We start from the raw sequence: 27,778 nt of genomic DNA, 5'->3' as shown, positions 1-27,778 counted from the left end.
GTTCTAGGGGTCCCCCCCCCCCCTCCCTATGCATCTAAATGATTGTTAGGTAGGAAGGAACCAAATGGACCCATGCGGGTATAATTACAAAGAGAACCAAATTCAACATTGTACAGTGTAGATTGGGGTTCCAGCGACGAGCATCATATCAAATAGGAGTCAGTAGCCTAATGCATATCATACTGGGGGTCCTTGAAATATAAGATCATCACTGGACTGCATAGTATCTCTCTCACTCTCTCTCTCTCTCTCTCTCTCTCTCTCTCTCTCTCTCTGTGCGTGCGTGTGTGTGTGCGTGCGTGCGTTAGTGCGTGCACATGTGTGTATAATTACTGTGTCATAGCTCATCTGGGGGATTTCCATTGATTTCCTGGGAGCTGATGAAGTGGATCGGTGCCGCATGCATTCATTTGGCCTATAGCTGACCCGCGTCAGGCAGGAGACCGTCAACAAGTCTAGACCCACAGGAAGGGAGAAAACATTCACCGTTTACATACTGTACAATACATACAGTACCTACATTGACATCCTAGATTGATGAAGATTATCTGGACACTTAATTTACCAGTCTTTGCTGGGCGATCTTTTTTTGGGAGGGGGGGGGGGGGGATAAACGCTGATTAAGGCACTGAGTAGCTGAAGCGCCTCAGTTTGCAGTAAATACAATAAAAAATACAATTTAGCTTGTGAGTGCGGAACGTTTCTATAGACTTAAACAACTAGACAGTAGAGCACACTCAGCTCGTGTCTCCTAGTGTTTGGATATTTATTTTGTGATTTTTTATAGCCAACAATTTCATAGTCATGAATGGCAAGTAATCTCACCTGTTCCTTTTCCTGTTGTTACGGCGTGTTGAGAACACCTGACTGTAACACTAGAAACACCTCCCTAACACATGTACTTGTTTGTAAACACGTTCTGTCAAACTTTTAGCACACGAGATTAATCACTGAGACACTCTCATGCCGAGAGAGAGAGAGAGAGAGAGAGAGAGAGAGAGAGAGAGAGAGAATGGGGAGTAAAATGAAGGAAGCATGTATGGATATATGTTTTAAAATCCACGTAAGTGGGGAGCCCGCTGGCCTAGTGGTCCAGGCGCATCATCGCATGCCACATGTGGCTCTGGCCTGACAGCGCGTCGCGTGTTCGAGTCCCATTCATGACCATTTTTTTTGCTGTATGTCTCTCCACTTCTCTCTCTCTCCCTCTTTCCTGTCTGTCTTCACTGTAACTATCAATAAAGGCACAAAAGGCAAAAACACAAAAAAAAGAAAATCATTTAAAATAATTCACGTAAGCGATTGAAACCAGTGTTGATTTTGACAGCAATGTTTTATTTCGTTTAAGTCATAGTCTTTTGAATACATTTTCATTTCGTTTTAGCCATAATTTAGTCACATGGAATGTTTTAGTGTTAGTCTAATTTTAGTCGACAAAATTTACAGTTGATTTTGTCGACAAGATGCATTTTGGCGGGCCTTGAAGATTGAAGATTTTACACTTGATTGCACGCTGAAACTGGCTGATCTATAAGATCTACAAGCTCACCATGTGTCGTGCTGCGACGCGTTGTGAGACTGTAGATCTGCTATTCTCCGAGCGCAACCGGAGCGCGACCAAACATACTGTATAATGCGTACACAAAGTGTGAAAACTGTCCAGTGCAGCTTCATGGCTCGTAAATGTGTTACGGGCCGAAATCTAGAAGAGCGTTGAATTCACAGCGTGGCACAGAGAAGATTTTACAGTTAATATAATGCTGAGGCTACACCACTTTGATATTCCCCCATCATTTCCCCAGTACACCAAGAGTTGGATTCGATTTTAGCCACATGAACCCTATAGACTCGAGTTAAGTCCCTATACTATGCCGGAGTGTGTTGCAACGAGCTTGTAGATCGGCTGTTTTTGGCAAAGACATTTTGGTGTAGCGGGAAAACAGGGGAGGTCCTAGTAGTGTATACTGTATAGACCCCTGGAGGACTACAGAAATTAGCTTGTAGATGGCGTATAAGAGAGTTGGTATAGAGTAGACGGGAATGCAGTGGCTCATGAGGGAGAGAGCGCCGCTTAGGACTCGGTTTGATCCCTGGCGCACCCTGGGTAAGTGTCCTTGTGAAAAACACAGAACTCCTGCCAACCTGCTTCCTATGAGCAGGTTTTGGTGCCTTGCCTTGCATGGTTTCCTCCACCGCCGTCGTGTGTGTGTGTGTGTGTGTGTGTGTGTGTGTGTGTGTGTGTGTGTGTGTGTGTGTGAATGGGACTGGGTGAATGTAATGCACGTTGTAAGGCACTTTGGATAAAGGTGCTATTTATAAATCGAGCAGATATCTCCTTATACGTCCATATTTTAACTTTTTGTGTTGCTTCGTAAATTACATGCCCTGCTTGATCACACTACAGCACCATTTTCCATGTTACCAGGGGGCAAATATAGAGGGCCTAGTATAGATGGATCCCTGGGGAACTCCGGTCAACTAAAATATGTAGGGTTTTAACTTTAAGAAGGTCATAGCTGCTAAGATAATAGAACATATGTATCCCATTCTGTAACATTACTCTGCATATTTCCTGGCTGGTTATTGAGGAGGGGGAGGGGGGGGGGTGGTGGAAAGAGAGAGCACTGCGTTGTTTATGCCGGATCGGCCTCTACTTGTTATCAATAAACCCAATCAATGATCTGCTTTGTCCCCGGCTACCGAAGGTCAGAGTTCACCGTCGATAGGGGAGGAGTAATGTAGAGGAGAGAGAGCACTCACCGAGCCACGGGTCCCTCAGGGGTCACGCACTGTCCTCCATCATCGTCACGTCCTCGTGTGTCACACACACACACACACACACACACACACACACACACACTCACAGAGAGAGTAGAATTGATGTTGCTCCCACGATGCCTCTGTGCTCCCTGACAGTATTCTGTGACTATCTCTCTCTCTGTAAGCTGTTATTCAAGGGGGGGTTGGCGACATGTTCAACAGTGTTTGATGGAAAACAAAAACACAGGGGGGACATTTTTGTAACCGCGTACACTACACAGTAAGCCCTATATACTGTATACTCCGTTGTAAGAAAGAAATACCAAAGACAGCTACAATGTCGCAACACGTCACTTGGTACATTGGCCATTTCATTAATAATTCATAACGGATTGCATTTTTATAGCGCTTTTCTATGCACTAACGTGCTTACTCAAAAACAATGGTCCATTCATTCATACATTATGAGGTGAAGCGACGAACAGTCAGCGACCGCGTCCTCACTTCCCACAATGGCTCAGTGTCTTGCCCAAGGACACTTTGTGACATGTGGACAGGAGGAGACGGGATTTAAACCGCTCTACCTCCTGAGCCACAGCCACCATATTGTAAATATTCCCTTTGTCTTGTGCTTCCTGTCTCAGTGGACACTTTGTTTGTTTTTTGTGTAGCACTGTACAGTACACATTGTAGGACTCCCATGGGTTTTGTCACTGACATGTGTGGCACAGGTGTGACACATTCATCAAACAAGTGATGATGATGATGATGATGATGATGATGATGACACCCTCACTGATTGATTTTTACAGTATGCCTGACGAAGGTCTATATAATATGGCCGAAAGCAGTTTTGAGTGTGCGAAGGCTCCATTTAATTGTTCATCTGGTTTCCTTTTGGCTCCACCACCTCACACAGGTCTACGGACAGATCTGAGCGGCAGTTTTTTCTTCTTTTTTAGATTTAGACATTTTCCATCAAATTTGGTCAGATGTCAGGGGGGCTAATTTTGGTTAATATTCTCAATGTGTTAAATTGTGATTTCATCAAACATATCAGACAGTCTGGGAAAATGCATGTTACTGTGTTACATTCAGGCCAACCAGAAACGGGGACAACATACAGTATCTCCTTCACTCCATGTATGACCGGGTGGGGGGGGATTTACGGCAGGCATGGGTTTAACCTCTCTGAGCAAATGCAACCTCGGTGGGCAGTAGAGTGGAGGGTTAACCTGCTGTTGTATCTGCTGTTGAGTAGAGGCTAATTGGTTATGTAACGACTGCAATTTAGGCTACTAAAGGAATGCTGATGAGAGAAATATTTCCCCCTCACACCCCTCGGCCTAATCACAATTATGTTGGCATAAATGCAATTGCTTCCATGTTCACAAATCGTCATAATAAAGTACTGCAAATAGCAGATGTTACAAGATCGGCTATTTTCACTATGAATATTTTTTACTTCAGCAATATTACACGAGATGGGTGTTCTTTATTGTCATTAATGGATGCCAGAAGTGCATTAATGACGATAGAGACAATTTACAATTTACAATTTAGGCATTTAGCAGACGCTCTTAATCCAGAGCGACTTACATTTAAGCAAGAACAAAAGCATCACATAAAAGCATTTATCATGAAACATGCGTAAGCTAAGAAAGTAACAGTGGAATATCTATATAATGAAACTATACATACACTATACATATAAACTATACATATTTACTACTATGCTATACATATGTACTATGGCGTGCTATGACTATATACAATACAATTATAGTGCTGTCTACATAACATGCTATAAGTCTGTGTCAAATGCTATCTAAGCCAACAGAAATGCTATCTAAGGGGTTAGGGTAAGTGCTATGGGCCATGATGGAGTCTGAAAAGGTGGGTTTTCAGGCTACGGCGGAAAATTGGGAGTGATGCTGCAGTTCTGACTGCAATGGGAAGTGCATTCCACAGTTTTGGAGCCAGAAGGGAGAAGAGTTTGGGACGTGTGGAGCGTTGTCCCGGCGTTTTTAGTGAGGGTACTTCCAGCTTCCCTGCTTTGGCTGATCTGAGTGCGCGGGAGGGTTTGTAGGGTTCAATCATACTTGCAAGATATGGGGGAGCCATACCTTTGGTTGCTTTGAATGCCAGCATCAGAGTTTTGTATTCTGTGCGGGCAGCGACCGGGAGCCAGTGGAGGGAGCGGAGCAGGGGGGAGACATGTGAGAATTTTGGCTGGTTGAAGACCAAGCGAGCTGCTGCATTTTGGATCAGCTGGAGAGGCTTAAGTGCACATGCTGGTAGGCCAGTAAGGAGGGAGTTACAATAGTCGAGTTTTGACAAGACTGTTGTCTGGATTAGGACACACACACAACACGTCGCATGATCCACAACACGATGTGAGCTTGCAAATAAACGAATGCACACTGATAGCATGCAACATCTTCGTACTGCAAGAGCATTAATAAGAATATCTCTCTCTGTTTGTGGTCTGTATACTGTATTTGGCATGTAGAGCTGGTTATGAGATTTCATGATGACGTACTGTGGCATTGTATCGCCAACTGGATCGCCGCATCGCTCTCAAAATAGAAATGTGTTGTTTTTCTTGTAATGGATCACTCAAATGGAATATCGTCTCTGTCGGGTGGAAACCTTATATGTCCAAAACTGTTACTTATCAAGCTGCTTTCCGAGCTTGTAGATCGGCTACTTTTGATGCTTTTGTGTGACGCTGTAGTATGATCAAGTAGGGCGTTCATTCATGATGAAAGAAACCACCAAAAGTTAGAATATGGATTATGGAGATACATTAGGAGGTTTCTACCCAACAGCAGTTTCTGACCTCTGCTTGTGGGCTGTTGACTGATGTGATTGCCATTTGACATCCATCTTTATGTCCACTAGGCCAAAGACAAGGCGGGTGGGGGTTTGGTTTATGCCCCTGTGGGGGTGGGTTTGTGTGTGTGTGCACAAATTGTACACACTGCTAGCAAGCCATGGAAGTAAATTAATACGCAAATGTCTTTATTTTGCGAATGATGTCATCATGGCATCATCAATATGAATATGGACATGGGCACGCCACTCAGTCCCCCCATCTATCTCTCTCTCTCTCAATTAAAATATGTGTCAGTGGCATGACAAAGCATTGCCAAAGCATCAATAACATACTGTACAGTATGATACAAACTAATGCTGTGTATATTAGACTATAATAATACTATAATAGGCATCCTTTGTCCCTCATTTTGTGGCACTGTGGCAGGCTGCTGCACATTTTGTGCTAACCTTGAAACATTCAGCTTTCTCACCTAAATGCTTATTCTGTCTGTCTGTCTGTCTGTCTGTCTGTCTGTCTCTCTCTCTCTCTCTCTCTCTCTCTCTCTCTCTCTCTCTCTCTCTGTATCGGCGGAGGAGGCGTGTAGGAGCTTGCCTGGAATGTATCTAGTGACAATATGTCTTTTTCTCTTGGCTGTGTGTCGGCCCCTGTGCAGGCGGCTGATGTTCAGTTAAACAAGTTACCTTACAGGTTGACAGGGGAAGGAAAGAACCTTTACTGGCTGAATAAGGCCCACGGGTAACTAACTACACAGTGTTAATAGCCTAACCCATGTGTAACTCTTGAGAGTGCACAAACGGATCCAAATGGACCCACACGGGTCAAAGTAAATTTAAAGGTAGGGTACGTGATATTTTTTAGTTTGTTAAAAGGTCCGCGGCCATATATAGCAGACCTACAAGCTCGTGTAGATCTGCTATTTTTCAATAGCTAAAGCGTAACATAATGCTAACACCAAAAGGGGTTCCCACCCAAAATGGGTTAATGGGTTATAAAGTATGGTGTGCTCTTTGTCTCATGACAGTGTCCTGTTCCTGCTTGTATCTGTGACCTTACAGGCCCATGTCCCCACACACACACACACACACACACACACACACACACACACTCCTTTGACACACATGTCGTATTCTCCCTGCCAAAATCACACATCCTTGGGAACACAAAATACACACGTGCACACTCTTTTTTGTGTGTTTTACACGCATGCACGCACAGACACACACACACACACACACACACACACACACACACACACACACACACACACACACACACACCCTAGGGAGGACAGGTAATGTGTTACATACAACTCTTCCGAAACTCTTCCTTCACAGGCCTTCAGGGTGTCTGCAACTCCGCCTAGCAAAACATTGGAAGCTGCCATGTTGTCTATCTATCTATCTATCTATCTATCTATCTATCTATCTATCTATCTATCTATCTATCTATCTATCTATCTATCTATCTATCTATCTATCTATCTATCTATCTATCTGTCTATCTATCTATCTATCTATCTATCATTTCCGTTAACAAAAGATATATGTTAAAATAAACCCATTTGGTTTCCAGCAGGAGTTTCCAGTCTATCTGTTCGTCTGCAAATAGGGTATTGTTCAAAATGAAGCTTTCTCCTATATGACTAGTAGAAATCGGGAGATATGTCGATTGTACAGCACTTTGTGTGTATAACTGTGTACTGCCGTGCATTGATTTAGCAACCAATTGTCCAGTGCAGAGTGTCATGGCCAGAGGCTGCCATAGGATTCGTGAACACAGATGTTTTCAGTTTATAGTCCGGTGTTGTACAGCCTAGTTGCACTCTGAAAAATAGCAAATGTGATGCATTGCAATTCCCGTTCCTTTAGGGGGGGGGGGGGGGGGGGGGGGCATTTGTATACCATCAGAGTTAAGGGGAGACCTTGAAATGAACAGTTTGAGATCCATTACTGTAGATGATCAGCTATTTTCGGCCAACGACACCGTCCCACAACACACATATAAATGATGATGACTCAGGCTCCAGACCAGACATTGGTCTGATATGATGATGATGACCCAGTGTGGAGGAATGAGGAAGTTCCCAACAGCACTGTTTAGTCTGCACACTTTGCCTTGGCTTTGCAGTTAACATTTAACTATAAGTAGCCTGGACTGCACCGAGTTATGCACTTGTGTTTACCTATGATAAGCGTCGGCTATTCAAATGTCAAGGGGAAGATGTAAATGTTGTCCTATTTCACCATGCGGCATTGGTTGGTTCTTCAATTATTATTATTTATTTTTTTTACGGTCCATGGGAGTCCACTTAGAGGACCACCATCGACCTCTCACACTTGGATTGACCAGGAGTCTGTCACTATTCTACGTTGGGGTAGAGTTTGGATTGACCAGGAGAGTCTGTCACTGTGTCCTATTCTACGTTGGGGTAGAGTTTGGGCCTGTGTTTGGTACAATTTACAATGAAGTCCATTGTTGACACTGCTGTAGCTACTGGCACCATTAAAAATCAACTTTTTTACATAGCACAGAGTCTATGTAATGTCCACACACACACACACACACACACACACACACACACACACACACACACACACACACACACACACACACACACACACACACACACACACACACACACACACACACACACACACACACACACACACACACACACACACTCTCTCTCTCTCTCTCTCTCTCTCTCTACCTACTCTGCTGAATATAACTGAGCTGAATTGTTCTCTTTCCTGCAGATAGTGTGGCAGGAATGACACTCAGCCAAAACACTGCACAGTGCCGCCACTATTTTATATACATAATGTGTGCACTGTACATTCTATTCATTCATATATTCATTGTTTATTAGACTGCTTTTGGGCAAACTACTTAAAACAAATATAAATGTAGCTAGCTAAGCTACTGGTGTCCGTGAATTTGTTTGATCAATGGAACCATATACAGCAGTATACTTTAAGGTCTTATTTGTTGGTATATCACTATTTCTTTTCAAGGAAAATGCCACGTCATTGTTTTTTACACAGTCTGTATTATATTCTGTATTATACTCTTCCTAAACAGTAACTGAGCTACACTAAAACCTCTCCTTCATTGAACATTGAACATTGAACATTGAAGCTACGTTATCTACAATGGTTGGTTGATGTGGCTTAGGCCATGGTGACTGAATAAAACTGAATAAAAAATGTATGGCGACATATTGTTTGTAGCAACCACTGTGTGATCGCGACAATGGACACCAATGGAGGATTGGTGTCCATTGTTGTGCTGTTTTGTGTTGATGTTCCCACTGAAGATGTTGTGATGTAGATTTTGTCCAAGCTACCCAATGGTAGGGGAAAAGATTGCTGAAAGTAGTGAAGCTAGTCAAGCTCAGACAGAGTTATGACATTGAGGGGGCTTCTGGTCCATGATATTGTCACTCTTCGCAATGCTCTTCGCCAATAGAAGTCTATGTAGAAGAGCCGCCATTGGACTGGCCCCATGAAGTGAACAGAGTTGTCGTAACTCTGTCTTACTTTATGGCTCTGGTCAAGCTACCCCCACTGGCTGCTGGGAAATGTAGTTACTTATTTTAAGATGTGGTAGTATAGGTAGTATTATTTAAGATAGACAGACCACATGTGTTGGCTCCTTGTGAACACGTGTGTCTTTGAAGCTGTCAACAGCCCTGTCCTTGTGTGTGAGGTTTTCTGAAGGCTTGGTATACGGTATACGGTATACGCATGCATACAGTGAGTGGCAAATTGAGTGGCATATCGAGTGGCAAAGTGAGTTTAACGTTGTTTAATGCAATCAGAAAGTACTTTTTTGTTTGGATGTATGAGCTGTCAAGGCCAGAAAGTAGCCTAGTTTTTTTTTGCCACTTCCTTCCTGCATAACTGGGTATGATGACAAGTAAGACGCGCAAACGCGGGAAGCGAACGCAGCTCGTGTGTGTGTGGTTGTGTGTGTGTGTGTGTGTGTGTGTGTGTGTGTGTGCTACAGCTGCGCCCTGTGTGTGTGTGTGTGTGTGTGTGTGTGTGTGCTACAGCTGCGCCCTCTGGTGGCGGGCGGGTGGTGTAACAGCGGGACAGACAGACAGACACACAGACACACACACAGACATTCAGCCCTTGCTGTCATAGTAAGTGGCTCACTGCGTTCGCAATGATGTCGCGCGCATAACTTCTGTTTTGGAAAGATTTTTAAAGCTTTTAAAAAAAGAGGAAAAAAAATATATAGGATAGGATATTCTGCATAATGAGTATAGTTTTACTTTTTGGTAGTCTATTTTAAGTACATGATGCCAACACTGTTGTACTTCTACTCAAGTAAATGTTTTAATACAGGCCTTTTACTTATTGTTCCAGCACTGATAGTCTGTGAGGTGTTCTACTGAAGGTATGATGTCATGATGATAGCCACGACATCATCGTCAAGTCTCCCCTTCAGAGACTCTCCAGACAAAACAAGCAGGGTACATCTGGCAATGCTTCTGTCCTCCAAAACCTGGCTATAGCTTCATCCTTCCTCATCCCTCTCGCTCTCTCTCTCTCTCTCTCTCTCTCTCTCTCTCTCTCTCTCTCTCTCTCTCTCCACCTCTATTTTCCTGGACTATAGTCTCTCATCCTAGCCAGAGGCTCACTGTACTGTCCCAGGCAGTCAGCATTTATTTTCCCACAGTGTGGTGCTGCTGTAGCCTGAGCCATTGTGTCCTGAATGATGGAGTCTTGAGAGGGAAGTAGTGGGGAGGAGGCAGGGAGGGGTGGGGGGTTGGTGGGGGGGGGCATGCTTCCTGGCTGCCATGCAGGCCCATGTCACTGTGTGGGAAAAAGAGAGGATGAACAGGGGGGGTGGGAGGGGATGGGGGGTGTTGCCAAGTCTGCGTGTTATATAAGCCAATGTTTCTTAAACGTTTTCATGTCAACAAGGACCCCCACATTGATATCGTGTTTGGCTGCATGACCCCATCTGAAAAGGTTTTGTGCTAACAGGGAACCCCCAGAAGAGAAGATTTATGTTAAAAATGAGGCTTGAAGTGACACGTTGTGAGCGTGTATATCTGCTATTCGGTGAGGATCCTAAAGTGGTTAAGATTATGATGGTAAGTGGTGCATTTATATAGAGCCTTTATCCAAGGCACTTTACAATGATTCTGCATTACATACACAGGACACACCGATGGCGGAGGAAGGCACTAACCTGCTCATAATTGGGAGCAATTAGGGGTTCGGTCTGTGTCTTCCAGAAGTTCCTTCCGGTTTCCAAGCGGCCACTCTACCTCCTGAGCCACTGGCAATGCTATGTTAACTAGTTTTTTTTCTGGGACCCCCTGGAAGTTGAACCCCCCAAGGACCCCCTAATGTTATGAGTGACTTAAGGTGGTTGCACACTGGATGCGTTTTTCGGATTTTTAGCAGCGTTTTTTCAGAAAAACGTGTCTTTCCGCAAAGTCGTTTGTAAATATTGGTAGGCTAGTTATTGGTAGGTTGCATTTTTTGAAGGTTTGGTTCTAAAATGAAAATATGCTCAGATGGTGGGAGGATCCGTGGTAAAATACATGTTCATTTGTGGGTCCTTGATATGAAATTATTTATTTAGACAATAAAGTTTGACCAACCTGCTTATTTTGGGCTTGTTTTCATAGAACTGGTTGCTTGTTTCTCGCAAAATCTGGCAACACTCTGGGAGCACAGGCAGTCAGGCAGACTCTGTCAGTCGACACTCGACAGAACTGAGGCGCGGTGCCATGGTCGAAAACAGGAATACTTTCCTCACTTTTTCATCATCATTTTAAAACGAATTCGCCATTTCAAAGATCGCCATTTTGCTCTCGACTCTTAAGATTGCGTTATTATCTAGAAGAGAGAGAGTGCGACCGGTATGCTAGTGTCCAATGAGCAGGATTTATTTATTTATCCCAGTCTGGGGCTCGCCTCGAAATAAGTTTTTTGGACCGCAGTTATCATTCGGAAATAGTTTCACGGTGTTGTTGTGGACATAAATAAATCGGACTATTTATGCTAGTATCGCCGGAGTGGCTAAAAAAAACACACACAAGGGACGGACGGCTTGCAAGCTTTCCCCTAAAAAGGAGTGTGTTTCGGTGTGAGACACGGGATGTATGTAGGCTGAGGAGGACGAGAGGCGGGGTGTGTGTGTGTAGAAACACAGCCTGGCTGGTGGTATCCTATCCTCTGGGAACTGCTAGTGGAGTAGAGGGAGAGAGAGAGAGAGAGAGAGCTTCTCTCTGGATCTCAAAGGGTTTTCCTCCCATCAGACAGACAGACACAGAGACAGCCAGCCCCAACATCAAGAGACACACACATTCCCAGAAAGAAAAACTCAAAAACATATTCGAGGAGGGGGGGAAACCGCTACCAACCAAGCGAACGAACAAGGAGTAGCAGCAGCCAGCGATCATAAGCCCGGTGGAGAGAGAGGAATGAGACCGAGATTGAAGAGTGTCTTTTGGGGGACCCAGAGAGAGTCCGTGGTGGTGGGACCATGTTTCACATCTTCAGTAAATCGTAAGTTGTTTGTTGTTGTTGCTGCAGAATATGGTTATTCTGTTGTTTTTCTTCATGTGGATGTTAGCCTTGGATCAAGACGGTCATATATGTTTTTATACGCCATAATGAAATACATTATTATGGTCGTCTTTCTTGAATTTGATCCAAAGCTATTTGGCTAACGTGGTGGATGTATGGAGCCAGAGAGAGAGGTCCCATCCCATGCAGGCCAGCTGCTGCATGGATTTAGCTGCTAACCGCTGTTATTAGTGTCTGTGAGATCAGATCGGCCATAATCCGATGCAATGTTTACGAACGGTGTATTTCTTTACCCATGCCATGCGACTTTTTTTCCCCTCCGCCACGTCGAAAACGTTGTCTTTGGGTGTTATTGGAGATATAATGGGACGGTTGCTCAGTTAATCCTGTGTTGACTTGATCTGTCTATTTGTAGAATACTGCAAAGAGTTTGCAAACAACGTGGTTGTAAACTCTTGAGTTAAATCACCATAGCTACAGGATTCGAACCCCAAACAGCTAGTCTTATATTAGCTACCTGTATTAATTTGCGTATTTGTAGAGTCTATACTGCTATACATGTTGTACACTCTCTGGGTTAAATTAAAGCTGAAATCCGTAAAAATCTATTTAATGTCATAGTCCTACACGGGGATTCAAACCCGAAACCTGCTACTTCAAAAACAATTTGTTTTACTGTGTAGAAAATAAAACGACTGGACTGGATGTTTAGTTTTTTTTTAATAGTAGGCTAGTTTGAAAAACAGCCAAAACAAGAGCAGAGCTACTAAGTTGTAAAGAGGGGGAAAGAATGAGGACGCGTTTCGACTTGAACATGAAAATATTCACCGCCAGAGGCAAGCAGTCCTGAACCGTGATGACTCTGATGACAGACACGGATTATTATTGGCATCCGCGTTGCGTGTCACAGACAACACTGTAGCCTGCTGCCCTGCAATCCTGCTCAGTTTTTAATTGGAACAATGAACACTGAACTTTAACGATGGTCATATTTATACCCTGCCCTTGATTCGAAGTTTTCGAACCCACACGCACTTCAGCCACACACAGCTCTAGCTGTAATTCTCAAGAGAGTCAGGGGTGAAATTGTTTTTTATGAGCTGCAGGTTTAAGTTCAGTAGCCTACCTAATGGGTGTGCAATAGGTGTATATGTTAATAGTTTAATATTTATTAAACACAATGTCTGTACCCTATAGCTTATGTTAAAGGGACACTTCACCCTTTTTGCAAAAACATATATGTTAATGACGTTTAGAAGCTTTAGAACACTTTCCTGGGGGTCTTTATGTGTGTAATATGTGGTTTTAGATATTTTAGATTGTAGCAGTAAATGGTAAATGGTGCATTTATATAGCGCCTTTATCCAAGGCGCTTTACAGAGATTGTGCATTACATTCACCCATTCATACACCGATGGCAGCGGAAACCATGCAAGGCACCAACTAGCACACCAGGAAAGTGTTCTAAAGCTTCTAAACGTCATTAACATATTGTTTTTGCAAAAAGGGTGAAGTGTCCCTTTAAATACCGGTAGACAGTTTGCTTGCATTTCAGAGTTACACATGAATACATTAAAAATGTCCCCCCTTTTTTACCATGTTCCAATCATCCCATCTGTCTAGAGAAAAATCAAGTATGAACACAAATCTGGCCATTGCAATTATAAAAACACAATCCAACTGCCCAGAATGGAATAGAATATTGTTTTTTAAGGGGTAATTTACCTTGTATTATTTACAATGTAATTATTGTTGTGCCGTGATGTGTGGGCACAAGTCTGTTCTCTCTTTATTTGTGAATCTCTCCCCTTTCACTGCTGTAGGCTGTTTAAATATTCAACCCAGGAAAAAGAAAACATTATTTTTCTCCATCTCTGAGTCCTTCTTGCACATATATTGCTATCAGTCGATTCAGTTTTCCCCTAAGCAGTTATGTAACTGTATGTGTATGAAAGCCTCGGCTGTATACTCGCTCGTAACTAATTTATTTATATATATTTTTTTCATCCTCAGTTGGGATGGAGCATGGTGATGGCTCATGGTGATAACTGTTATGCAATGGGCTTGCATTGATGTCTGTGCTCGCCCCTGTTAAGCCTATGGGTTGTAGTTGGCTGTGTGCCAGTGTCCCGCATACCCAAAAAAAGCAAACAACCAGTGTTGCCTTATAAGCGACTTTGTGCTTGAGTATTTTTGTACACGCAAACGTTGTGTTTACACAAACATTCAATGCCATTGTGTACAATGACTGGTCAGCTTTGAGTGTTTGTTCTAAACACACAAACATTGAAGACGTAAGTGAGGATGCAACTTGTGATTGGCCGGAATGAGAGGATGCATGATGAGAGCGCCCCTCACTTCACACGGGTGGGATTTATTTTATGTTGCTTCTTCTAAATTCTAATTATTGGTAGTTGCTGGTTTTTGGACTTGCTTGTCAGATGTAGTTGCTCATTTGGGCTTGTGATTCTTAATTTAATGTTGTTTAAATCAGTGGTTCTCATACATTTTCTATGTATTTGTCCATGGATTTACATGTGTACACACACACATGCACACACAGACTCTAAGATGGTGCTGAGCACTGCCACTGCCAATCTCATGACCATTGTTGAGTCATCTTCAGTGATACGTGCTGTAACAGTTCTCTTCGAATGTGAACAGTTTAGCAGTGTCTGTGGAATGCCATTCTGTAGTAAAACTCTTTAGAATGTCCGTGATGAATGGAGTAGCAGAGTAAATTAATTATAATGCTAAATATAGAAGGGTTACTTACTCAGGGTAAAATATAGTAGTGTATGTGCGTGTGCACGTGCATGTGTGCTCACTGCTCAGCGCACGCCAGTGGGGTAGTCATTCATGGGACATTATAGTACATTGACGGTGGTAAATATGATGAAGAGGACACCATCCTCACCACCTCTCCCTTGTCCTTTCAGGACATTACACTTCTTGTTCAAACACTAGCTTCCTATTGACTCAACGCACCACTGAGAGTGAGAGACGGTATCTCACACAGCATTAAAACACATTAATACTAAACTGGGTTTGTCCTAAATAGGCAGACATTGGGCTGATCTACACCTGCTCATGATGTCACGTTGCAACATGAGCTTGTAGATCTACTATATATTTTGTTAAGCTTTTGTCAATTTGCACCTACTGTATATAATGACATCCCCAAAATAGTGCCTTTTTAATATTAGAATGGTAATTGGCTTTCTGACATTTCTTTATTTATATTTTTATGGAGATTACAGAACGAATCACTGTGTTTACACAGACAATATTCTTCGTTCAGAATAAAATAATTCCCTTGCATGCAGAGATTCCAACTAAACTGTTGGACGCGGACGCTAAATAAAAGTAATCCTCGTTTACATGCTTCAAAGCATTTCATTGGAATATTACTTTTGGCGTCGCTCACATGGTGGTTCTGCCTGGTTTTGTTTTTGTTCAATTTTAGCGAAATGATCTGGTTAAGTGTTTACATGCTGATGTTTTCCTGTTGATCGGAAAATATCGAATGGTTTGTCAACCAGAATGAAAATTCCTTTCCGATCAGATTCTTATCAGAACATTCTCTTCCAAATCAACGTCACTTATTGATGTATTCTGATTTGAGCTGAACACAGACAGTTGTCTGTCCTATGATCCTATCTGTGTCTTTCTATCCATCTTGTCCATCTATCTGCCTGTCTTTTTCTGTCTGTTAGCGAGTGACGCTTTTCTGATGAAAACCCATTCAAGTCAAAAAAATGTTAATTCAACTTTACTGTAGCGAGATATCATTTGTAGGCCCATTAAGCCTGATATAGTATATACTTGGTTGCATGTTGGTGTTGGTTGCATGCAGTAAACAGCGGATATACCAGCTCACAACGCGCCGTGAGCTTGTAGATCTGCTATTTAGTATTTACTGAGCACGATATCGGCAAGTATCGTATAAGTGAGGCTTTAGCGAGGGCCGTTTTCTGATGAACATCCAGTCAAATCCTTAGTGTTAATAATCTGACCGTAATACTGTATAGGCAGATATCATTTGTATTGCCTTGTGTCCTGCTGTGCTTTAGGGGGTCAGGGCAGGTAGGGGTGGCGGTGGCTCAGGGGTAGAGAGTGACCAGATGGTAGCCGCAAGGTTGGCAGTTTGAACCCGGGCTCCCCCAGAGTTAGTGTCGAAGTGTCCTTAACCCCTAATTGCTCCTGATGGTACTGGTTTGTGCCCTGCATGGTTTCCTGCCGCCATCGGTGTATGAATGTGTGTGTGGGTGAATGTAATGCACAATCTATGTAAAGCGCCTCAGTCTGAGCAACATGTGACCAGTGTGAGTCAAAGGAGACATGGGAGGACAAGTCATGACAAGGAAGGAAGCGTCTGAGGATTCTGAGCAGATTGAAGACAGACTTTTAGTCTTGGTTTTAAGTTCATTACCTTTTTGCAAAAAAAAAAATCATCGATTTATAAAACAAATCATTGATTTAACCACTTAAACCCTGTATGGCTGACTGGAGTCCTACAGGGCTCTGTGCTAGTGTATTTTATTATGTTATTGTGGCAAAAGATTTCACTGAAAATGGCAGTATAGATCGACAAGCTCACAACACTTCGCTTTCCCCATCCCCCAAAATCGATTATTTGCAATAAAATCAATCCTTTTTTTTCTTTGTAAAGCGCCTTGGATAAAGGCGCTATATAAATGCACCATTTACTAGTGTTTCTTTTAAAAAGGTGTGCCGTTGGCACATGTTGCTTTCCCAGAAGGATAGGCTGTGGTGATTAATCTGTGTGGCTGGTCATTATGGGTAATTAATGTGAGCAGAGCTCTAATTAGGCTAACAGCTCTGTTACTACAGTCTTAACATAGTCCTGGGTCAGGGACACACTTTTAGGATGATCCCTGTGCTTTGATTACTATCAAACATTCACACGGTGACCATAAGACATTTAGAGTGGAAACCTTTGGGAAAAGACAGATGCAACAAATCCATCTGATCGTTTATACTATAGGCCGGGGGGAAAGAAAGTATCCTATGTCTTCCGTGTATTTTCTCTGTGAAAAATAATAATTAAACCTATTTTCATCCCACGGGGGAACTTCAGCCTTCAGCCTCAACCCTGCTGAGCGCTGCCCACAGAGGAGCGCTCCAGCGGGGCCCGGACGGAATCGAACCTGGGACCTTCTTTTCCTCTCTGCCCATTCAGCTTTAGAAACATGTTGAACAAACATTGCATCGTTGGGCCTACATATACGAACGACAAAGCCCAGTGAACTGTCGACACGTGGAACTATAACTAGTACGCTACAGTAATTATTAAGGAACAGTATGACTGCTACTGGCCAGCTGTTGCTGTGTTCTCTGGTCCTATCAGAGCTCAGCAGGCAGGTTGTGTTGTGACCCTGTTGGCCCAGACCAGCTCAACTGCTCTGCGCTCTCTCTCTCTCTCTCTCGCTCTCTCTCTCTCTCTCTCTCTCTCTCCCACACAGCGAGCGTCCGTGCAGATGTTCATACTGTATGAATGACCTCACTCCCTCCTGGCTGCCTGACTGGGAATGTACTGTGTACGTACTCCCACTGCTGTGTGTGATTGTGTGTGTGATTGTGTGTGTGTGCGTGCGTGCGTGCGTGCATGCATTAGTGCTGCCGTAATTGTCCAAAAATTTGATTCGGATATTCGTTTTAAAAACCCACGTGGATTCGAGCAATTCGACCCATTCGGATTTTGGATTTCCGCCATTCGGATTTATTAATAATTATATTTACACCAATACAACCTGAGACATAACATTTAAGATTGCATTGCTGGCGCAACTCTCTCTCCGCGCATTGGTGCTGCTGAAAAGCGAGTTGGAACACAACGCATGCATTCTCCCTTCTCCAGTAAAATTGAGCAATCCTACCACACAGCCTTATCAAAACGAGGCACGGAGGCAGTATTAATTCACAGAACGGAACACTGCATTGCTGCTGCTGCCGGACCCGGCACCACATTTCATCCTTACGCATTTTATTTATCTTCTTATAATTTCCTGAAGGATAAAGTCGCTTCATGATTCTCCCGTCTGTCCGAAACAACACCGACCCAGTTTCTGATCACTAGATACGCTGTTGACGGAAGATTTAATTCGAACCTTAATTTTATATATTCGGTTATTCATTATTTTTTTTGATTCGAAAATATATTCGGATATAGAATATTCGTGGGCAGCTCTAGCGTGCGTGCGGCACTGGGTTTTCAGAGAGAGAGAATAAAGAAAGGCAGAGGATCTGTCGCTTCTTCAAACACCTGTCTGTCTGTCCAGCCACCTGACCTCACTTCCTGCCTGGTCCAGGCATTTATTTCCCACAATGCACTGCATTGTGTCAGTCAGTGGTTGATGTTAGTGCTATAGGAGCCACTGATTTGAAGAGGTGTTTCTAATTATTACCGAGCAAACTATTATTTTCTGCTTGTTTGGGTACTACAGACACAGAGCTGTTGGGATAATAGTTCTGAGTTTGTAGATCTGGCTATTTTGAGATTTGAATCCTGTGAAGTAACAGATTTGGTGATATACAAATTAACATTGCAATGCACATCACAAGCCTTTGGACGCCAACCACTGTGTCAGTTCTTAAATGCAGCCGACAAAGCCAAACCATGTCGCTGTTACGGACCGATCCGATGAGGCGAACAGAGTCCAAATGAAACAAAACGGGCATCTGTCTTACGGAAAATCTTGTCCGCTGCCTTGTGGTCTGCATTCTAGTTGTCTCTTTATCAGCTGCAGATTTCAGAGCCTTTATTTGGATAGTACAATGATAGTGTGATTTAACCACTTAAGCCCTGCTGTATACGTAGTTGGCTGTGGTTCCCCGAGGGCTGGATACTGGACTAGTATTTCCATCTTCACCCAAATCTCTTCCTCACAAACTCGCAATGAGTCGGCGAAAGTGTACAAAAGCAACACTTTCCCCCGTCCTTAATGTGATTGTGTTGGCAGCCAGCAACATTGGCTATTTGATACATAGGAGGGTGGATGCACATCCAGCAAGATAAAAGGCAACTTTAACATGGCCCTGAGGCTCTGGAAGGAGCATGTTGTTTTAGTTCAGGCTGTCACTACTGCTTGTAGCTCACAGTATCACAGTGTCACGGGGCATCTGTCCGAAGTTAGAAGCAAGCACTTCTAAGTGATTCTCAAACATTTTCACATCAAGGACCTCCATATTTACATGCATATGGCCACGGTCGGACAGCCATCTGCAAATATTTTGTGCCAGGGACCTCCATACAAGATACAAGAAGATAACTATTCAAAGATCACATCCAACTGAGAACCACTGACTTATAGAACTAATGCGTGGTGTTAAATCCAGCCTGAGAACTGCCGACAGTCACTTTAAAAAACAGAACGAGCGAGTGAGTAACACAGCCAGGATATTCCATGAGTTAGTTAAAATCATAATTTTACCAGTCATTTCCATCTATAGTATTTCTACATTGCAGTATTGATACCTTTGCTAAGCATACTTTTGGTTGGAATAACGTGTTCCCTCCACGCACTACGTCCAACTGGGGAAACTCACCCCCCGTCCCGCTCCCGTCCCGTCCCGTCAGGTGAAAAGAAGCGGCTTGGACTACTTTTGCTTAAGTAATAAATGTGAGTACTTTTTCCACCACGGATACTTATTTCCGCGTACACTGTTAGTGTTGCCCCCCCCCATCCCATCCCGAATGCGGACATGCCATTCCTCTCTCCTCCTGTAAAAAGCTTCCTTCCCCCCTGTAAATAACTGAATGACCTCCTTTGTATGGAGCTGTTTTCTACTCTTGACACACACACACACACACACACACACACACACACACACACACACACACACACACACACACACACACACACACGGAGCAGCAGCACTCAATCAGGCCTCTCTCTCTCTCTCTCTAGTCTCTATATACTACAGTTTGTGTGAACAGATGCTGCCCTGGTGATTATTCATCATAAAAGTGGTCTCTCACACACTGTAAGTCGTCTGCTACCTTTCATTCCTCCATCTTTATCTGGCGCAGTTACGCAGTAGTGCTGCCTGGGGGAACTGTCTCTGGTACAGTGGTACCCCCCCCTCCTCCCCCCCCCCCCCCCCCCCCCTCTCTGTGTGATGTAATCTTTATTTTGTGTCATGTGCATTAGGCCGGTGGTTTTCAAAGTGCACAGGGGGGGGGGACAAAAGAGTGGAAAGAGTGGAAAACAAAATAATGTGTAAAAAAGAGAGAAGAAAAAAAGAAGAAATCATAAAAAATTACTGTTTTTGTTATTGTTATTATTACAAATAGCAATTATTGGCTGAGTTAATTTACTTTTAACCTGGTGGTGTCCCCATTTTGAGCATTCTTAATTCTTCTAAATATTTAAACATATTTTCAAAAAACAAATCTTAAACGGTGCCAAAATAGCCGATTGTGATGCGACGTGCTGTGAGCTTGTAGAGCAGTTATTTTCCCAACGATCTTAAAATAATAATTATTAATAATCCATTTTGCAATAGAGGGGAGATGATTGGTTACCCACACACCCAGCCTGCATTAAGCCATTGGTGCTAAGGGACGCTGAAAACCGGAACGAATGCCGGTCAGGAGGACTCTAATGCATGTCTGGACATGTACTCTGGTTTACTTTCTAAACGTGTCTGTCTGTCTGTCTGTCTGTCTGTCTGTCTGTCTGTCTGTCTGTCTGTCTGTCTGTCTGTCTGTCTGTCTGTCTGTCTGTCTGTCTGTCTTTCTGTCTGTCTGGTCCTCGTGAAGGTGAAGGCGTGTCATTACACTGTCGCAGGGTATTTTATGCAATGTTGGTCTAGTGTAGCCGTGAGTGTGGAGAACGTTCTGTAATTGTTAGGGGAAGAGGATTATGGGTGTTGCGGTCACACTGAAGCTTGGTTTATAGACTATGAAAAAATTGCAGATCTACAAACTCACAACTGTTATATCTTTATAAGGATTTTAAGGACAGTCATGGATTACTTTGTTGGAACGACTCGTCTGATGGAAATAACTTTTAATGACCTGGGACTGCGTCAAGACGAGTGGAGAGTCACAACGTAGGTTAATTAATGCTCATTTATTAATCTGATAATGCTGCCCGCTGAATATACACAGAAAATCTACACTTCATGGAGTACTTTTCTTTTGGACCTGGTGGTCTGATATAAATGAAATAAATACTTTTAATGTGCTCCTGCTACAAGTAGAAAGAACAACTATAACTATCAAAATGATAATATATTCATCTGATCGTGTCGCCCGCCGAATATAAACATAGATACCGATGGATCTCTGTTCTACACTTGTCAGTTGTCATTTAGGCTTGTAGATCAGCCGTTTTGGACGCTTTGCTCATTTTTCTGCCGTGTTGGGTCAGACTTGCTCCCGTTGCATTGAGCGTTCAGCCTAGTGTCAATTGAATGTTGTAGTACTCGTCTCAAAGTATACCGAGTACGAGTACTTTAGGCTAGTATCGGCCGAGTACCCGATACCAGTATCAGTATCGGAACATCTGTAGTTTCTATATTGGCTATTTAGATTTTGGTTAAATAACACGCTGCTCACTGCTCAGACATTAGAGATAGCTTTTTCTTGGCAATGTCTTCTTAGTTGCTTGGAAAGGGGAATTCAGGCTACATTCTGGACTTCATTTCCCTGTTTTCTCCAATCATTCTCTGAGTCTGACCAAAATCTAATCAAATGCTTCAGTTTAGAGAGCCAGACAGTTATCTGTAGTGAAATCTACAATGCCTTCTGGTGAGGATTCTAATAAAGTACAAAACAATCGCTAAATCACCACAAACATGTTATTTCTATCTCTGGTGTGCTTGCTTCTCCAGCTCTAATTCCTGTAAATAAAAGGTAGGGTAAATCGTATACCCCATGGGCACAATGCCCTTATCAGCGAGTCCCAGTTTTTTTTAATCACAGGTTTGTGTCAAATCACAACAAGTTGTCTCAAGACACTTTACAACCAACAAAGATCCACCCAGAGCAAGCAATATTGCGACAATGGTAACGAAAAACTCCCCTTTAGGAAGAAACGTCAGGCAGAACCCAGACTCTAGGGTGGGCGGCCATCTGCCTCGACCGTCTTGGGGGAGAGAGGGGGGAGAGGCGGGGGGGGGGGGGGGGGGGAGGAGGGGGAATAGGAAGAAAGAATAGAAGAGAGATAGACAGGGTGGGCTCCGTGGAGGGGCCTGGTCCACGTCTGGTTCAGGTCGTGCTCTCTGTGAGGCCGGGTCCACGGTCACACTTCTGATGGGCTCCATGAAGAGGCCTGGTCCACAGTCACACTCTGCAGGTTGGCCTGCCAAGTGTGACCATGCAGAACAGGTTGGCCAGAACATTTGCTGAATTCCCCTACTCTTTATGTCCACATTTCCTCTCTCTCTCTCTCTCTCTCTCTCTCTCTCTCTCTCTCTCTCTCTCTCTCTCTCTCTCTCTCTCCTGTCACTGTCAAAAAGGCTTGAGAAAATAACCCATCTTCAAGCAACACATTGTGTTGTAGCCCGGCAGTGTTTGCAGCTCTACACCCTCGTATACATGAGTCGAATCGACAAATATTATGAAACTCGGCTTCAGAAGTGCTATTAAGGTTAAGTTATACTTGACCGGTTCGACAGTTGTCGCTAGTGCACAAAAAGGACCCCTCTCACCCTCCCCAACCTCTGTATTTTTCTGGAATGACAAAAGGTTGTGGTGATGATTGGATGAAGAATGCTAGACTTTAGCAGCTTGGCGATTGAAGAAAGGTTAGAGTGCAGTCAGTGCTGCTCTGTTGGATCCCAAAACGGTTTAGCTCGAGAGCCCAAAGAGAAATGTGATCAGATGTCTCCCCGCCGGGACCCAGACTACAGAATGGTGATAATCGCAGATATACAAGCTCAGTCATGTGCCGCGGATGTGACATGTTGTCAACTTGTAGATCTGTGATTTTCAATTCTTCAACTACTGAAACAATTAGGATGTTATTTTGAGGGGAAAAAATGAATTAGTTTTGAATTAGATTTTCTTATTTACATCTTTTGGTATAATTAAAAACATAATGGATACTGAGAAATAAAGGGATATTTACTCTGGAGTCTCGACACATAAAAATTGGTCTGCAGCGACCTACAAATTGTCTGATAAGAAACACGATTGGTTGCTACAGTGTTTGGGTTCCAAGGTCCGTCGTATCCACATGTCGGCAGTCCCCCCCCCACACACACACACACCCGCTGCCCGCATGCACAGCACACACCCATCTCGTTCTGCCCCGTTGCCCTCTGACAGAATCCTCCCTCTTCTCCTCTGTCAGTGTTCTGTGTGTGTGTGTGTGTGTATACTGTGTGTGTGTGTGTGTGTGTGTGTGTGTGTGTGTGTGTGTGTGTGTGTGTGTGTGTGTGTGTGTGTGTGTGTGTGTGTGTGTGTGTGTGTGTGTGTGTGTGTGTGTGTGTGTGTGTGTGTGTGTGTGTGTGTGTGTGTGTGTGTGTGTGCATGCATGCGCTCTCACTGCACTGTGGGTGTCGGACGCGCATGGAGCTTTGTTTTGCTCCCTGGCTGGATGTTCAATCATTCCACTGCAGATGTGGTGACTGACAACAAGCCACTGCATGGCTGCTACATTCCTACAAACAACAGTACTGCACGCACGGCACAGCACGCCTTTTAGGACCGATTCATGCTTCATCACACTGCGGTGTCGCTTACTTTATGGACATGCAAGCCCTCAACGCGTCGCATCCGCGACGTGTTGAGGTCTGTCCGCTATTTCCTGTGAATGAAGATTGTTTTCTGTGCGTGCAGAACCAAACAGACCGCATTGTATCCAGTGTTGTTTTTGGCAGCAAATTTAGATTTTAGTTTTAGTCATGAGTCTCTTCAATAGTTTTCATTTAGTTTCAGTCACATATTTGTCACCTGGAAGTTGACTAAATATCCTACGATTTTAGTCGACTAAATCTACATTTGATTTAGTCGACTAAAATGTATTTTGGTGGGCGTTGATGACATCGTAATGACAAAAAATTGCCGATCAAGCTTGAGCTTGTAGATCCTGCTATTTTCACCATGCATGCAACCAAGTGTAAAATGACTTCTACTGGATTGCTTGTCCACTAGTCCCTTCCTAACAATTTAGTCTAGTTTTTATTTGTTGACGGAATTGTCAGTATATTTAGTCATGGTCATAACTATGTTTTGCTGTTTATGTTCAAAAGTATCAGATCTACAAGCTCATTCTGAGCTTGTAAATCTGCTCCTTTTGGTATTTTTGGATTTGAATCCTGGAAAGTAACAGTTTTGGACACATGATGCTGTTCCACCCGACAGGGGCGATATACAAATTAACATTGCAATGCACTTCACAAGCCTTTGGACACCAACCACTGACTGTATTATAGCGTAGCTGTTTATTTTAGAGTGCTTAGAGTGCGGTAGACCATAGAGGGATTCTTGTTTGGCAGTCATTCTAAAGTATCATGATGGACAAACAACATGTGCGTTTGGTTCACAGTTCACACATAATGTGACAGTGACAGATGCACTGTACTGTAACAGACATCCTTACAGCTGGGCCTGTCACAGTCATTACACTGACAACAAACAACTGTTTAATCGCAAAACAATTTGAGATAATCACAATAATGTTGCATGATGATGACGTCAAAATGTTGAAATGTTCATAGATTTTAAAATGTTAAAATGTTCAATTATTGTCAAATAGCAGATCTGTAAGCTTGCAGTGTGTTGTAAATCAGCGATTTCTGCAATTAAAATAAATAAATAAATTGGAACTGAAAAGCGAAAGAAAACCCTCAACCCTCCCACCCATGCTGCTCAGTGACACTGCATACTATAGAATAGAATTGATTGATTGAAATATTTTTTAACAGTTTACCGTACATTTCAAGCACAACTCAATACAAAAGACTGTTAACTGTGAGTGGACGACCCAATAAAGCATTATAGTAAGATGATGAAATTCTCATGGAAAACATCTGAAAAGAAAATGGCGTAACAGTCAAACATATCAGTGGTATCCTGTATATTAATTGCTTCTACTACAAGGGGCAGCCAAAACTTATCAAATTGACTCTCTTTGTTTCTCTCAGGAAATACCGTATTGTCTCAAGATGAAGGGCATGAATAAAGGGTTTAATTGGTTAACCTCCTTTAAAATCCTCCCTTCTCGCCGTCTTTAGCAGCGAACGAACACCAAGGGTTTTGTGGCCATGAATGAATGGGGGGAGAACATGAACATTATGCATACATGAATGCTAATGTCATGTCGTTTGTACCACGATTGCATTACAATGGACTAAGTGTGAGTGTAATTTATGTGGCAGGTCACCTTGATACAATGACGGCGAAACAGCGTTATTATTATTACAGATGGCAATGTCACATCTCGCTTTTGGTTTAAGTGACGTTCATTGTCTCCGTACGCCCAGTGTGAGCCACCCGCTTCGAGGGTGTGTTCCATCTCACCGCCTCGTCACCAGTCACCATATTTGCATGACAGGCGGCTGTCATGGTGGCGCCGTGTTTCACTCGCGAGGCTCGGCATCCCTCCAATGCATGCAAACTAGTGATTATATGATTAATGACAAAATAAAATCCATCCATCCATCCATCCACCACATACTCAAGATTGTTTTTATCCTTTTTTTGCCGGGGAATTCTTCAAAAATAAAGGCGCTAGAGTGCCTGCATATATGGCAGAATTTACTCTGAAAAGCCCCGCCTTCCGTTTCCCCCGCAAAAAAACTGAGAGGCATAATGTTCTGTTCTTACCTACACCTAAAGTCTCTCTAGAAGCGTTTATATTCCAAACCAGATGCTTCCTGAAGGCAGAAATGAAGACGGAACATTGTCCTTTTGGTCAAAACCATGGAGAGAGCCCATTTAGATTCCAATGGAGCCGTAAACAAGCACAAGGAGTACACTGCAGAAGGAAAGGCCAACAAAATAAATGAGTACAGTACTAGGCCTGTCACAATTATTACATAATTGTCTAATCTCAATTATTTGAGATAATCATAATTGTGTTTGCATAATCGTCAATAAAAAAAAAGCAGAAATAGCAGATATTTCCACTATTTCTTTTAACTTTTTTTCCCCTGTTTCTATGTCAGTGGTTCTCAAACAATTTCATATCAAGGACCCAAAATTATCTGTATTTGTCCGCCGACCCCCATCTGAAAATATGTTGTTCCAGGGAGGGACCCCCCAGTAGCAAAGATTTTAGTTAAAAACATTATATATAATATATATTCCAACTTTGTGACACATTTTCATGATTTTTCAAAAATAGCAAGCTCGTAGTGTGGCACTCGTAGTAATTTCTACCTGGGGGAGAGAGGAGGCCAGCAGAGGCTACATGATGTAGCCTCTGCTGGCCTCCTCTCTCCCCCACATCTCTCCCTTCCCTTCCCCCCCAATTCACACCTCCCATGACCTTGACTCTCCTCCATAATGTTCTCTGTGCTCTTCTGTCCTCCCTCTCTCTGGCTGTGTGTTTACGTGAGGTGAGGAGTTAGTTTATGCTGGGTGCATTCTTTGGCTCTCTGGAACCCATCTTTCTTTCGCTTCTCTGTCACACAAAAAGGGGGGAGTGTTTTCTTTATCGCCGTCATGGGAAATACTAATGTATAATATCGTTTCTGTCGGGCAGTAAGCGCTTATCTCTATTTTTGTTCTTCCATAAATGAATGTCCTTGCCTTGATCACACTACAGTGTCACACAAAATTAGCAAATGTACAAGCTTGGAACGCGGCTCAGAGTGGCGTGTTTTGAGCTTGTAGATGTGCTACTTTTGATGCTTTGGAATTTGAATCCTGAAGAGTAACAGTTTTGGACATAATATATGAGGTTTCCACCTGACAGACAATATGTTCTTCTAATTTACTCCTAACTAAGCCTTCTCATCATCTATCTCTAGAGAAGCATCTGCTCTATTTTAACTTATGTCTTGTCCTCCCCAAACCCTCTGCTAGCTGTGCATAAAGCCCCAGGCTATAAAGGTGTCTGTCAGTACAGTCTTCTTTGTCTTCTGGCCAACAGCTGTGCCTTAAAAGCTGTCATCTTCTCCACTGTCTTCTTGAATGTCCCTCCCTCCCTCAAAGGGCTTTGTGAGCTCCATGTTGGGAGTGCTTGGGGCAGAGAGAGCAGAGGGAGGGAGAGAGATGGTCCTTTCAGCCTAGCAGGCCAGAGAGCTGTCAGACACTGCTGTGAGGATCTCCTTGAAATAAAACTTGTCTTATTCCTTCCCCCGTGCGTGGGTCAGTTTTACGCCATTCCCCCCCGGCGGGGAGGGGATTTTTGTTTTACTGCTTCACCCGGCAGATGGCTATACTGCTCAGATGGCTCTATAGTTAGAGCAGAGCACACTGGCTGTTCAGGAATTAAGTGTTAAAGTGTCTTACTCAGAGACACTAACCCTTCGACTGGGGCGAGCCGAGCGTTGAATAAAGCGATCTTACGATTCCTAGATGGACTGTCTCCCCACTCAGCTACGGTCGACCTCTCCTCTCCTCTCCTCTCCTCTCCTCTCCTCTCCTCTCCTCTCCTCTCCTCTCCTCTCCTCTCCTCTCCTCTCCTCTCCTCTCCTCTCC

At 43.3% G+C, this 27,778-nt stretch overlaps 1 protein-coding gene across 6 annotated transcripts in view; it reads left to right on the top strand.

Moving 5' to 3' along the window:
* The window catches only part of LOC310879210 (disabled homolog 2-interacting protein-like), a 255,852-nt gene that overhangs the window by 135,687 nt on the left and 92,387 nt on the right, over nt 1–27,778 (top strand). Inside the window, exon 1 of one of the 6 annotated variants that reach the window (XM_083793696.1) lies at nt 11,340–12,135. The exons of the other annotated variants lie outside the window; for them this stretch is intronic. Within the exon in view, the coding sequence (XP_083649822.1) occupies nt 12,113–12,135 (23 nt within the window). The 5' untranslated portion in view covers nt 11,340–12,112. Of the gene's footprint in view, nt 1–11,339; nt 12,136–27,778 lie in introns of those variants that run through there. 6 annotated transcript variants of the gene reach the window in all.

This window comes from Protomyctophum parallelum (assembly GCF_964188405.1).
Source record: "Protomyctophum parallelum genome assembly, chromosome: 21".
NCBI classification, from domain to species: Eukaryota; Metazoa; Chordata; class Actinopteri; order Myctophiformes; family Myctophidae; genus Protomyctophum; species Protomyctophum parallelum.
The sequence above is the reverse complement of the archived record's forward strand: the minus strand, read 5'-3'. Positions and strand labels throughout refer to the sequence as shown.